This window comes from Poecilia reticulata, linkage group LG17, assembly GCF_000633615.1.
Source record: "Poecilia reticulata strain Guanapo linkage group LG17, Guppy_female_1.0+MT, whole genome shotgun sequence".
Classification (NCBI taxonomy): Eukaryota; Metazoa; Chordata; class Actinopteri; order Cyprinodontiformes; family Poeciliidae; genus Poecilia; species Poecilia reticulata.
In genome coordinates this window covers 18,334,075-18,346,263 of record NC_024347.1, presented here as the reverse complement: position 1 = coordinate 18,346,263, position 12,189 = coordinate 18,334,075, and the positions used below count along the sequence as shown (strand labels likewise).

General features: G+C 41.1%; 1 protein-coding gene across 1 annotated transcript in view; it reads left to right on the top strand.

Moving 5' to 3' along the window:
- The window catches only part of clcn2a (chloride channel, voltage-sensitive 2a), a 32,675-nt gene extending 21,006 nt beyond the window's left edge, over positions 1 to 11,669 (top strand). The window contains exons 8-21 of the mRNA XM_008434191.2: positions 4 to 8; positions 401 to 671; positions 854 to 923; positions 1,022 to 1,126; positions 1,482 to 1,695; positions 1,830 to 1,963; positions 2,778 to 3,022; positions 3,398 to 3,509; positions 3,813 to 3,859; positions 5,799 to 5,867; positions 7,102 to 7,140; positions 7,230 to 7,334; positions 7,863 to 7,949; positions 8,101 to 11,669. Of these exons, the coding sequence (XP_008432413.1) occupies positions 4 to 8; positions 401 to 671; positions 854 to 923; positions 1,022 to 1,126; positions 1,482 to 1,695; positions 1,830 to 1,963; positions 2,778 to 3,022; positions 3,398 to 3,509; positions 3,813 to 3,859; positions 5,799 to 5,867; positions 7,102 to 7,140; positions 7,230 to 7,334; positions 7,863 to 7,949; positions 8,101 to 8,607 (2,010 nt within the window). The 3' untranslated portion in view covers positions 8,608 to 11,669. The remainder of the gene's footprint in view (positions 1 to 3; positions 9 to 400; positions 672 to 853; positions 924 to 1,021; positions 1,127 to 1,481; positions 1,696 to 1,829; positions 1,964 to 2,777; positions 3,023 to 3,397; positions 3,510 to 3,812; positions 3,860 to 5,798; positions 5,868 to 7,101; positions 7,141 to 7,229; positions 7,335 to 7,862; positions 7,950 to 8,100) is intronic.
- Positions 11,670 to 12,189: the final 520 nt, after the last annotated feature.

The following is a 12,189-nucleotide window of genomic DNA, read 5'->3' as shown; positions in this document are numbered from 1 at the left end:
AAGGGGGTGTGCATAAGACTGACAATACACCGTCATAAACATGACATAACATCTGTCATGAGCATGAAGGAGTCTTTATGAATGTCTGACTGTTGTCAYGAAGTGTCATTCAGTAAATAATGACATTTTTATTGCAAAGTTGCCTTAAAAGTTGCTTTAAAAGTCAATTAAAATGGCCAACTTTGCATTCCTGTGCTTATAACAACACTTAAATGCAAAGTTAGCACTTCTAATGGGCTTTTAATGCAACTTTTAGAGCAACTTTACATTTAAAGTGTCATTATTTACCGAATGACAACTGTCATAAACATTCATAAAGACACGTTCATGTTCATGACAGATGTTATGTCATGTTTATGACGGTGTAATGTCGGTCATATGCACATCCCGTCAACTAAAGTGTTACCAAATTTTTTTATTTTTTTTTCTTATTTTTGCGAGTGCCACATCTATGTTGTGGCGAGGGTTTGTTTCTGTYACACTCTGAACTGACGGACGGTTTTCCTGTCTGTCAGCTGACRCAGCACGAGTCTCTGGTTGCTCTGTTCGACAACCGCACCTGGTGTCGCCAGGGTGTGGCCGAGGAGTTTGACTACATCAGCCACCATCACGCCTGGAAACACCCCCAGGTCAACGTCTTCATCACGCTCATCCTCTTCATCGTCATGAAGGTGAACGCTGACTGCTTTTACCCGCTTCCGTCATATTTTCATGAAGTCACAAAGTTTGCGTAGCGYGATATTCGTCTTTCTGTGTAACTGCTGACMGTATCTGGCCACAAGGTATTCACAGCAGACTATGGCCTAAARCTCTGCATTTTATTTTTTCACCCAAACGTTTCTCTGTGTTTCAGTTCTGGATGTCTGCTGTCGCCACCACCATGCCGGTCCCGTGTGGAGCCTTCATGCCCGTCTTTCTTATTGGTGAATGAACAGTCGGCATCTTTCCTTTTGTTTTTTTTTTTTTTTCCAAGGGAGCTCTTTAGGACGAACGGCGTTCTGTGTGTGTTGTTGACTGACAGGTGCAGCATTCGGCAGATTAGTTGGTGAAATCATGGCAACCATGTTCCCCGATGGCATCCACGGAGATGTGTATCCTATAGTTCCCGGTGGTTATGCTGTTGTTGGTGAGTTGCTATAAATCAGCTTTTATACTCCTCCCAGCTCCTTCTACTTAGGATTTTATAGTCATCTTATGCGGCTTAGGTGACTTTATTTGCTGTGTCCTTGAACTTTCAGCACATWTTAATCACTTTGCASGCAGCAAATGCTACGTAGCAAAACATCTAAAATAAGATTGGTGCAATGATTACTGTTAGAATCAAAATATAGTAMAAATTTTGAATGACAAAATCAACACATAAAAACAATAGCATCTTTAAATGAGAATTGTTTAAAGTAAGAGTAATGAAAGCCTGTTTTTCATGCGACTGAAGATCTAAGAAGGCAAATATTTACCTGCTTTTCCTTTTCTCCGTGCAGGGGCTGCAGCGCTCTCTGGTGCGGTCACTCACACTGTTTCCACAGCGGTCATTGTGTTTGAGCTGACCGGTCAGATCTCCCATATCTTGCCTGTGATGATCGCAGTGATTCTGGCCAACGCCGTGGCACAAGCGCTCCAGCCGTCCCTCTACGACTCCATCATTCGCATCAAGAAGCTCCCGTATCTACCAGAGCTGGGGATGGGACATCACGAGTGAGTTTGGCCTTTTTTTTTTTTTTTGCTCTCACCTAACGCGATTATGAGTCCTCGTTTGTTTTGACTTCATTTATATTTTTTGACCTCTCTCTTTCCATCACCAAACTAGTAACTTCTCTTCCATCATTTAGGAAGTATAACATCCGCGTAGAGGATATCATGGTSCGAGATGTGCGCTTCATCACCTTGAATTCTTCGTACAGAGACCTGCAGGAGATGCTGCTGACAGGGCATCTAAAAACCCTCGCCCTGGTTGAATGTAGAGGTTTGTTTTCATTGTTTTGTTTTTTTCTTGTTTGGAACAGGGGGAGGCTCAGCCAGGGACAGGGTCTTTAGATTTTGTTAGARCATTTGTATCGTTCTCAGCTTAAGAGGRAAATTTCTATTTTGAATTTGGACGGCATCAGAGGTGTTTTCCTTTCTGATRATCTTATTTATTATTAGTTGCTATAAACACACCCTAAGCATTTTGAACTCAGAGTTTCTAATTTGTTTCTTTTGAACTTCTTCACTTATCCATGTCATTTCTTCTTTCCTTACCTCCYCCAGATGTTTTTTTTTTTCATTTTCCCCCGTTCTGTTTACAAATCGATTGACTATGAAATTACAATATACAGTATAACCCATTGTATGTTTTGTTTATTCTCAAAATGCTGCTGAAAATAAATTTARAGGGTTTTTTCCTTCTTTTTCACAGTTTTTTTCTWGTTCTTATCAATGCACATTGTGTTTTTCCGTTATCCTTTTTACATTGGAGCATATTAAAAATGTCATATTTTAAATTGTTTTAAATGTCCTCCAGYCTGACCTGAACTTAATTCCCTTTTAACATTTTCTGCACCGCTGAGTGACCACTTGGTGCCCACAATAATTAGCTTGGTGTGTGGTCTCCGTCTCACTCACTCCTTCTGTCCGTRCAAAACAGAATATCTGTAATGCCAGGTAATAGGAAGTAGATGCTTGTATAAAAGGCACAAAAACAGAGGGGGATCTGCGTTTTATGAGCCAATACAGGATGGTTTCACTTTTTCCTGCTGATTTAATGCATGACAGACTGACCTGGCCTTCATCTCCCTCAGACTCCATGATCCTGCTGGGCTCCATAGAGCGATTGCAGCTCCAGTCGCTCCTGTCTCTCCAGCTGAGCCGCCAGCGGAGGCTCGAGTACCTTCGTCAGCTGGCCCAGGACAACGGTGCTCACGATCCCCTGCCCAGCCTGACCTCCGACAGCACCCCCAGCTCCCCCTGCGCCCACGTTCACCTCAACACTCCCACCAACACCAGTGCTCGCCAAGTTGTCCGCTTCCTGGTGAGCACCCAGCAGGTGTGAGGCGTCCGGGGGCGCCGGGGCAGGGTCGGGTGGAGCTCAGGCTTGGGGTGGGATGCAGCAGTAGACTAGAAGTAGATCAGAAACAGCATGAGTGAAGCACCGAGCAGTAGGTAAAGGCACAGCTGCAGCTTTTTTATTTATTTAGTTGTTGTTTTTTGTGGTGGTGGTAAGTGTTTTGAAAAAATATACAAAATGTGAAATATTAAAACTTTTCTATTAACATCTCTCCTTTGTGTCTCTGTTGTCTGTGCCTTTACCCGTGCTGTCCTGTTTGTTTCTGTGCATGCGCTTGGCCGATCTGTGTGCGTTTGTGTATTTGTCTGCATGTGTCTGTGTCCGTTCTCTCCTGTTAATGCGTTGTCCGTGCAGATCTCCACAGAGGAGTCTTCCTCCTTCAGCCCGGTGGCTTCCAACGCTCAGCTTCCTCTGAAATCAGCCTTGAAAACCGTGTCGGCCATCAGCGACGCAGAGACGCCAAACAGTAAGTGACTTAAACCAAGAYGTGCGGACAAGAAACAAGAACTGGAACATGTTAATTTTGTGCCTTGCAAAAGCATTGACACGTTTTAGACGTTCAACAGTTTGTCATATTATATGCACAAATGTTTGTTTATTGCGTTTATGTGTAGATATAACCTTAGCTGTAAATGGAGCAAAAACTGGTTGGTAAAAGTTTTGTCTCTGATAAAAACACTTTTCAAGGCACTGTTTAACACTGTTAAGTATCAAAAGCAGATTTAATAAAATCTGTTCAAGTTTTAATTTTTTTTTTTACCTCCGTCAGGCTCACAGACCCTCTCCTGTGCGGATCCGGACAACGAGCTGCTGGAGGTGAGAAAAACCGAGTTTATTTAGGTGTGAGCTTTACGTGGAAGGACGAGTGTGACATGTGCTGTGTGGGARGATGCGCTCTCTCTGAGTCCATGGCTCATTGCTGTCCTGTTGCTGTCGGATAGGACTCACCCAAAGGCACCAGAGCTTTGCAGTGGGATGTCATTCGGTTCTCGCTGTGCACAGCTCCATCCGATCAGTTGGTGACTGCACAGCGCTCTCACTGCCAGTCTTCCAACATCCTACATTTCACTTCGCTTTAGTCAGAGTTTGGCCCAGAGGCGGAGCCACGAGTCGAGGCACAGCTATCGGTCTGTCTTTGACTTCTTCAGCTTCCCGCATAAACACAGCGTAATTTGACAATAAACAGCGTGGAAAAACCCGGCCGTTAATTTGACGACTTTTACTCAGCGAGGTAAAAAATATGAACTCTACATGTTCTAAGAGAAATAGACCCGRAGCATCACCCCAAGAATTTTTTCTGCTTGTTGGAGGAAAAATTCAATCTTAAATTAATCTGACCAAAGCATACAGGTCCAGCTGAATTCCCTGTAGCACTAAAAGTATTATCTCCACATGGTTTTGTGATGGTAGATACCTTTTTGTGGGCTGCCTCTGCAAACAACTCATTACCATGTAGATAGCATCTAAAACCTTCTTCTGACACCAACTTGTCTTTGCTATGACTTTCTAACAGTAAGTTTTTTTTATTTTATTTTTTTTTAACTTCATTCATTAGCCTCCTCGTTCCATGGAGGCAAGATCACCTTGGGTCCTTATCCACCCGAGTGGACAACAGCTAAGAAAAATGGGCCCGTGCTTCATGTTCATAAATTTATTCCAGGGACACCGAAAGTCACCACGTAATTACTGGAAGTTATACAAACCCTGATCAACCTATAAAACTAAAGTAAAAGTGGCAAAATTACTTCTGTGACATTAATTTTAGATGAACTGTTGGGAGTTGGCAGTAATTGTGCCACCAAAAATGCTTTTAAAAATGTATTTCTTAATGTGTGATTTCTTTTCCCCGTCTGACTACAAGATCTGCTGACATAAAGGTTGGAAAGTGAAATCGAGAGGAAGCCACTGCAACAGCAGTGAGGTGTTTATTTTGTGAAGGTAGTGCGTCAGTAAACGAATCTTTAATCATTTTAAACTTTTACTAACAAAAGAATATTTGTATTAAATTTTTGCCATCAGAAACATTTAGATTTTCCTTTCATTTATCATTAATATCATGATTAGTTTGTTAGAATAATATATAGTAGCAAGATCATGCTTAATAATACTAATAAYAAAACAAATCAGAATGATTATTTTCTAGTTACTATTTGGTTCAAAATAAAAACATKTCATCGTGTAAATGTAGAACAGCCACTACTGCTGTACCATARTATGTTGAGTTTCCTAAACTAAACACTGAAACAAAGAGACAAAATTAAACATACGTTTAAATTTTATGAGCTTAATTATAAATTGAACTGAGTTTTTCCAAAGCGGAACAGAAAAAAGGCTCGCTAGTAGTTTGATGACTCAAACGTGTGGGTTTTAGTCTTATCCTCCTCTTTGGCCTTCATTGTAATGGGAGTTCATCCTTCTGAAATAAGTAAATATAGTTAACACAGTTTCTTCTGTGGTAGATGTTCAAAGAGGATTTAAAAACAAGATGTGGAACGAACGATACATTTATCCTGGCTTGTACRTAAAGCATTCAAAAGAGCTGCGGTAGAATCGGGTGTCTCGTAAAGACCTCGTCCCCTCGTCTTCATCTGTGGTGCAGTAATTACAGCCTTTCAGTAAAGCTGTGCTTACATCACAGAGACTTCTTCCCTGCAGAAGTCTGGCTGCCATGTTCACACAGGGTTAGAAACTGTCCGCTTCATGTGAACCTTGTGTTAATCTTGTGCTGTGATGCCTTCTCTCCCCCGGCTGGAAGAGTCCGGCCGGGCCGGCGTCTCCTGACAAAACAAAGCCCAAGCCCAAAGGAGTGAGGATCTCCATGGCGGTAAGACTGTCTGCCGCCTAGAGACTGTTGCTAAGTAACTGTTGCCTTGCGACGTGCGCATAGTAAGTGCTGGAGCAAAAATATTTGTGGTGCTCAAACCAAAAGCAGCAGAGTGGCTTTTTGGGGAGAGAGAGAGAGAGAGAGAGAGAGAGAGAGAGACAGTGAGATTGGTCAAGATGCTCGTGCTTTCAGATGTTTTCACTCTAAACTTGTTCAGTGTGACTGCGCATTTTTTAACATATTTCTTCTCCTGCATTAATGAAACTGTAGAGTGGTTTTCACACCCCTTGATCTTTTCCATATCTTGTCGTTTTACAGCCACAAACGCAGCATGTTTTATTTGGGATTTAGACTAATTCAATGCAGTGCATGCAAATAAATCTYKGAAAGAAATATAAAGCCTCTCTTACAAAGATWAAAAAATGCAACAGAGTGCATTTAGAAGTTGATTGAATGGTGAAAAGCGTTCCATTGTTCACCTTGCCTTGTTGTCGCCGCGAATGGTGGTGGCAGCATCGTGTCGTGTGGATTTTTTTTTCTTCTGTAGAGACGGGAAACTTTGCTGAAGTTGACAAGACATTGGATGGGAGTAAACCTTGAAGAACACCAGCTACAGGCTGTGAAAGACTTGAGACTGGGGCGGTAGCTCTCAGGATACAGCAGGATAACAATCCTGAACCTACAGCCAGAGCTACAATTAAGTAGTTTGTAGATTTAAGAGTATTAAAGTGTTTGAGAGACCCAGTCACAGAGACCCTCCATCCAAGCAGCCTGATCTGGAGATATCGTGCAAAAAAAATAAATAAATAAAAATAAGAACAGCCAAACAATCCAGCCTCTTGACCTGAAATAGTGGTAAACAAACTATAAAAGATTTGGGATGCATCTGCAGTGACAGGTGGCTCTACAAATTACTTACTCAGCTGGGCTGACTATTTTGAAATTAGTTGATCTTTTGAGTTTGTTACATAAAATCCCAACAAAATACTTTGAAGTTTGCTGTTGTTTTATGACAAAATATGAAAACATTATTATGGTGTGGCTATGTCTGAAAAGGCACAGTAAAACACATTACGCTTTTTTTTTTTCATCTGAAACTTTTTCAAAATTGAAACTAAAACCATCTGCTGCCTTGCAATGTGTTTTGATGTGTTTTTCCAAACTATACAGTTTTAAAGATTTATGTATAAGAAAAAAAAAACACTGATTGTCTCACTTTTTTTTGTATTTTTAGGAGTCTTCTGAAGTGGAAGATTGCATGACTCCCTCAGAGGTGAGACTTGAAAAGTCAGGAGGACTTCTGTAATTCAGATATTTGAAACAGTTTGTTTTTTTTTAACTCTGGTTTCTATCCCTCTGCAGATAGCAGAGTGGGAGGATCAGCAGCTTGATCAGCTGGTGGATTTCAAGAACTGCAAGATTGATCCCGCCCCCTTCCAGCTGGTGGAGCAAACGTCTCTGCACAAGGTACAGAAATAGCCAGCGACCTTTAATACCATTTGATTTAAATTTAACTGGCAGAACTGTAATTTAAACATGCAGAAGAGGGCTTGCATTTGATACGGCGCCTGTAGAAACRGGGTGCTCTTATTTCACCGAACGTTCATAACTTGAGCAAATGTCGTCTCTGTGTTCTGGAGGAAATCTTTAACTTGCTTCTAATATCATTTCTATATGATCGCTATATTTGCTCTGTCRTGATTCAACAGTTTAAATTTGGATAAAAACAGTTAATCGTCCTAAAAAAAAAATATTCTGTGAATAATTATTCTAAACTATCCTGTCTCTGTAAATGAAATCTGTGGAAAAATCTCCTCAGCACAGATCAGTGAGTCTAAGATCGCCTGGATCTGACTCAGTGACCGTCTTGAAAGCCAAAAATACAATGCTGTCCCGTTCCCTGCATGACAGTTCACACAGCCCAGATGCAAAATGCAAATGAGCCCCTTTCAAGTCTGTATTCAGGCCATGACCCACCTCTCCTCCTCACCCCAGACTCACACTATCTTCTCTCTGCTGGGCCTGGGTCACGCCTACGTGACCAGCATGGGACGGCTAGTTGGAGTGGTTTCTCTCAAAGAGGTGCTCATGTGATTTCTTAAATTTKTTTTWAMCCYTWWKKKKTTKKTTTWAARRWWWTTWAWTTWMMAWTTTYYYYYYYYTTTTTTTTCTGTGCTCCCACTGGCTGTGCTTGCTTCCTGTTTTCCTGCCGCCTGCTTCTCGGCGTTCGCAGCTGCGTAAGGCCATCGAGGGCTCGGTCACAGTGACTGGAGTGAAAGTGCGCCCTCCTCTGGCCAGTTTCCGTGACAGTGGGAACAGCACGAGCGTATCTGAGGTAACAGAACTACACAAGCTGTGCATGCGTCACAGAGGGCTGTCTTTGCCACGGGAACCTAAGCCTCCGAATGCGGCGAAAAAGCTGGACCTTTCGTTCAAAGACGTCCCCGTCAGCTTCTCAGACAAGACTGATTTGCAGTTTGAAAACAGTGATAACCAGTTGTCAGACCTCGTCCTTCAAGAAAGCCCCTCATTCACCGAGGACCAATCAGAGTTTACTTTTGACTGTAGCCCCTCTCACACTGAGGAGTCGGAGCTGGGCTGCGACCACGACCCCGCCGACCCCACGCCGGCGCCGGACGAGGTGGAGCAAGAGCACAGGAGTCCAACTCTAAACACGGACCAATCAGAACCTGGGGGAGAGGGTAGCACTGTCCACACCAAGGACCAATCAGAAGGCTAATCTAAAACTTATCTATACTGTCGCCTCATAAGTGTATCTGTTTCTGAAATTTGCATCAGTCCAGCCTAGACACTTGTGTTTCTAACCCAGTGATGTGAGCGAATGTCTGTTGATAGGGGAGGGTCGGTTTTATTTCTTTTTTTTTATTAATTATTATTATTTCTTTTTTTTGCCATCAACAGATCATTTATGAAAGACCAAATATTTCTGTATTTTCAAAAGTGTCCGCATCAAGGTTTGTTTATYGTCGGAAAACAAGGATGGTCCCAGACAAATGTTGCAGAAAGCCTCCTTTCCCCCTCGTGTGCTGCTGATAAAGTTTGTTAACGACAAACAGGAAATCAGGAGGTGTGAAGTCAGAAAGCTTAAAGCACAAGGCTCACAAATCACAGCTGAACAGCGAAACTGAATTTTGCTGACCAAGTCACAATGTAGGAAAAAAAAAAGCAACTTGGCCTCAACAGGGAAGAAAACTGTTATTTGACTAAAAATAAGTGTGAAGTGTCTATTTAGGAGTATTTGCATTGTTGCAGGGGAGCAATGCTGAGCTGGTAGAGAAACTCAACAAGGACTAGTTAGTGCCTAGATTGGCTCCTGATGTTAATCAGAGTTCCTTCTGAAGTAGCTGSATACTTGTGAGATTAACAAACCCCTGATCACAAGAAGATCTTCTACATCACAGTTGTGGATAAAACGGGATACCTGTTTCGTGATTCGGGTCTAAAGATTTCAGGTGTGTAATCTTTTGCTGAAGTAATTGGCTCGAGTCATGTGATTGGTTAAAATAAGTCCTATTGATTGTAAGCAAAGGGGTGTCTGCTGAAGCATTTGAGTGACTCATTGGCAAATGGCAATATGTTTAATATTACCCCCTAAACTTATTCTTACTATTATTGGTCACATCACAACTACACACTTCAATGCATTTTATTGGGATTTCAAGAGGAAAGAGAAAAAATACTTTTATTTATGAATGAAATGCTTAAAATGTGACATCTGCCCATTWAGTTTTGCTTTAATCTGACCAGAGGCCCTTCTTGCCTCCTAGAGTGGCAATTCAAAACTGCAAGCATTTGTTTTATTTTATTTTTTTCTACTAATAATTGGTTTTTCCCTGAGGCGTTTGCAGCATGGCTGTATCCTCAGTGTTTAAAATAAACAAAACACACCTGGACTCTATTTTCTAACCAGGAGGCAATTGGTCACACATGATTTTATTTAGAGAAATGGGTTGATTAGAACATACACATTTTCATATTTTTGTATCTTTTCCCTTTCAGTTCGCAATTACATGTTACTCTATACTGGTGTCTTAAAATCCCATTAAAATCTATTAATGTTTGTGGTTGCAACAAACAAAAAGTGTTAACAGTGAGATCAGAGTGCATGCGCCTATTTCATGAAGACATAAATAAAAAAATGTGTTTGGTTCTTTTATGGTCTAAAAATCACGGTAAATACAACATCAGGTCAGAAACGGCTCATAGCGCATTACATATTGTCAGAACTCAGAACCACTGTGTGAATAATATATCCACCATTATTCAGCGAGCACTAAATTTAACAGCAGTACCGTACAGTAATTGTCTTTTCTGTGACTTCTTTATAATTTGCAGGYGGCAGTTCAKGCTCAGCTTCGAGAGCATTTTATTCAGGTTGAGGTCTGAAATTACTGAGTACTATTTTACATTTTACACAGYGTGCTAAGATTTTGGTGCAGCTTTCTGATGTAGATTTTAAAGAATCGGTGTTCTATAAGGTGAAACATTAACTCTGTGATAGATAATATCATATACTTTAACTTAGGGTCTTTATTTCTGCATTATGGTTCTCTGCCCGGGGTGGTATTGTCTGGGGCGTGTCGTATGCCTACGGTTCTGGGCTAAACAAGCCCACTCATCCCTCCTCCAACACTGTGCCTCACAGTAGTGAGGTGTTTGCTGAGCTTGATTGATTTGACTGAAAATGTTTTTTTTTTTTTTTTGCATTATAACAAAACATCAGTGGCCTTAATAATGCATTGTTCCATATAGTCTTGTGGTTTGTTTAAATGTAGGACTCACAAGAGGTTGTCTCATTGTGAATTGTTTAAGCAACATTTATTTATTTATTTTACAAAATGAATTTGTTTATTTGTTTGTGTTGATATTCGACACAAGAACACTCGCAACCTGCAACTTCCCCGAACGTCTGCTTTAATCGGACGGTCCCCTTTGCTATTTTTCAGGTAATCTGGGACGTTTGATAAGAAGCAACATGCTGTTACTCATCATCTGCATTTACATAAAGCAGCAATATTTTTCCTGGTTTCTCACACAGTGTTTCTGCATTTAAGCTTTGTAGATATTAATTTATGACACTATAAGATGTTATGAGCCGCTACATTTCAGCTGAGGCTATTCACCRAATTTTAAGACCTGTTRAAGACTAAGCGATGCTTTATTACGTCCTCCTAACACAAAAAAATGAGATGGTGTCCACACCATTTTTTAGTAAATGATAATACGTGGTAAATGTGTGCTAGCRCTAGTATAGTTACGTCTGTTCCACGAGCACACGAAGCCCCATTGTCTAATTTTAGAGTACTTTGTTGTTTAAGTCTTTCAAATTGGATTTGTTGACATTAACATATAACAACACCAGCTTTACAGTTTTATATYYGTATGCGTGCGTGTGTATGTGTTTTAGATGTCTGCATGTGTGAGCGACCAAAAACTTTCCATAATTAAATCTGGTCCTACGTTGAATTCGCCAAAACAAGATCCTGTTGAGTGGGAGCCAACAAAAAGTGCATGGAATCATTGGCTCCTGTGCGAATAATGTGGGCTAAAAACTGAAAAGAGCGAATAACACTGAAAGCACAGAATGACAAGGGAATTACTGACATAAGCACACGATGGTATTGATCCAAACTACCTAATGTACGAGCAATRCACAAATCTAAGAGTCTCTGTCCATGACTAATAACAACATGTGTTATTGGTTTATGTGTCAAATGAAATGCAATACGTCCATGTTATTAATAAAGCAAAGGGAAATTGCAGACTGTATTATTTAAGGTATACTGTCATCAGCATTGGTCTTTCTTTTGGTATTGGATACTGGTCTACGGATCAGCCCCCAAAAATGTATTTTCTGGGATCTGTTCAAGCGACGACAAAGGCAGCTTCTAAAGATCCTTGCAGCTGGACACAGGGCTCCCAACTTAGCAGTAAAGCACATTGTAATTACCATCTTAACACCAGTCGCCGTTGGCGCCTYGTTCGGCTCTACAGCGGCCGACTCCGTAAGGACGACATAGAGAGTCCGTTTCATCATCCGAACATCTTCTGCTGCTCTATGTGAGTTTAAAGTGCATGACTAATGAGGGCCGTAGTTGCAAAATTTACAGGCTGTTGTACAAAGCGCACACACACACACAAACACTGACAAACGCTCCTCGGTGTGTATTTACCGTCTCTATATAACAGAGTACGTTCAATCCAGCCTGGGCCCTAAAGGAGCAGTTTAACCGCTGTACAAAGCCTGAAAAGCTCTGTGAATACTGCTGATGGATTTCTTTTGGCTTCAACTCGTTTTTTT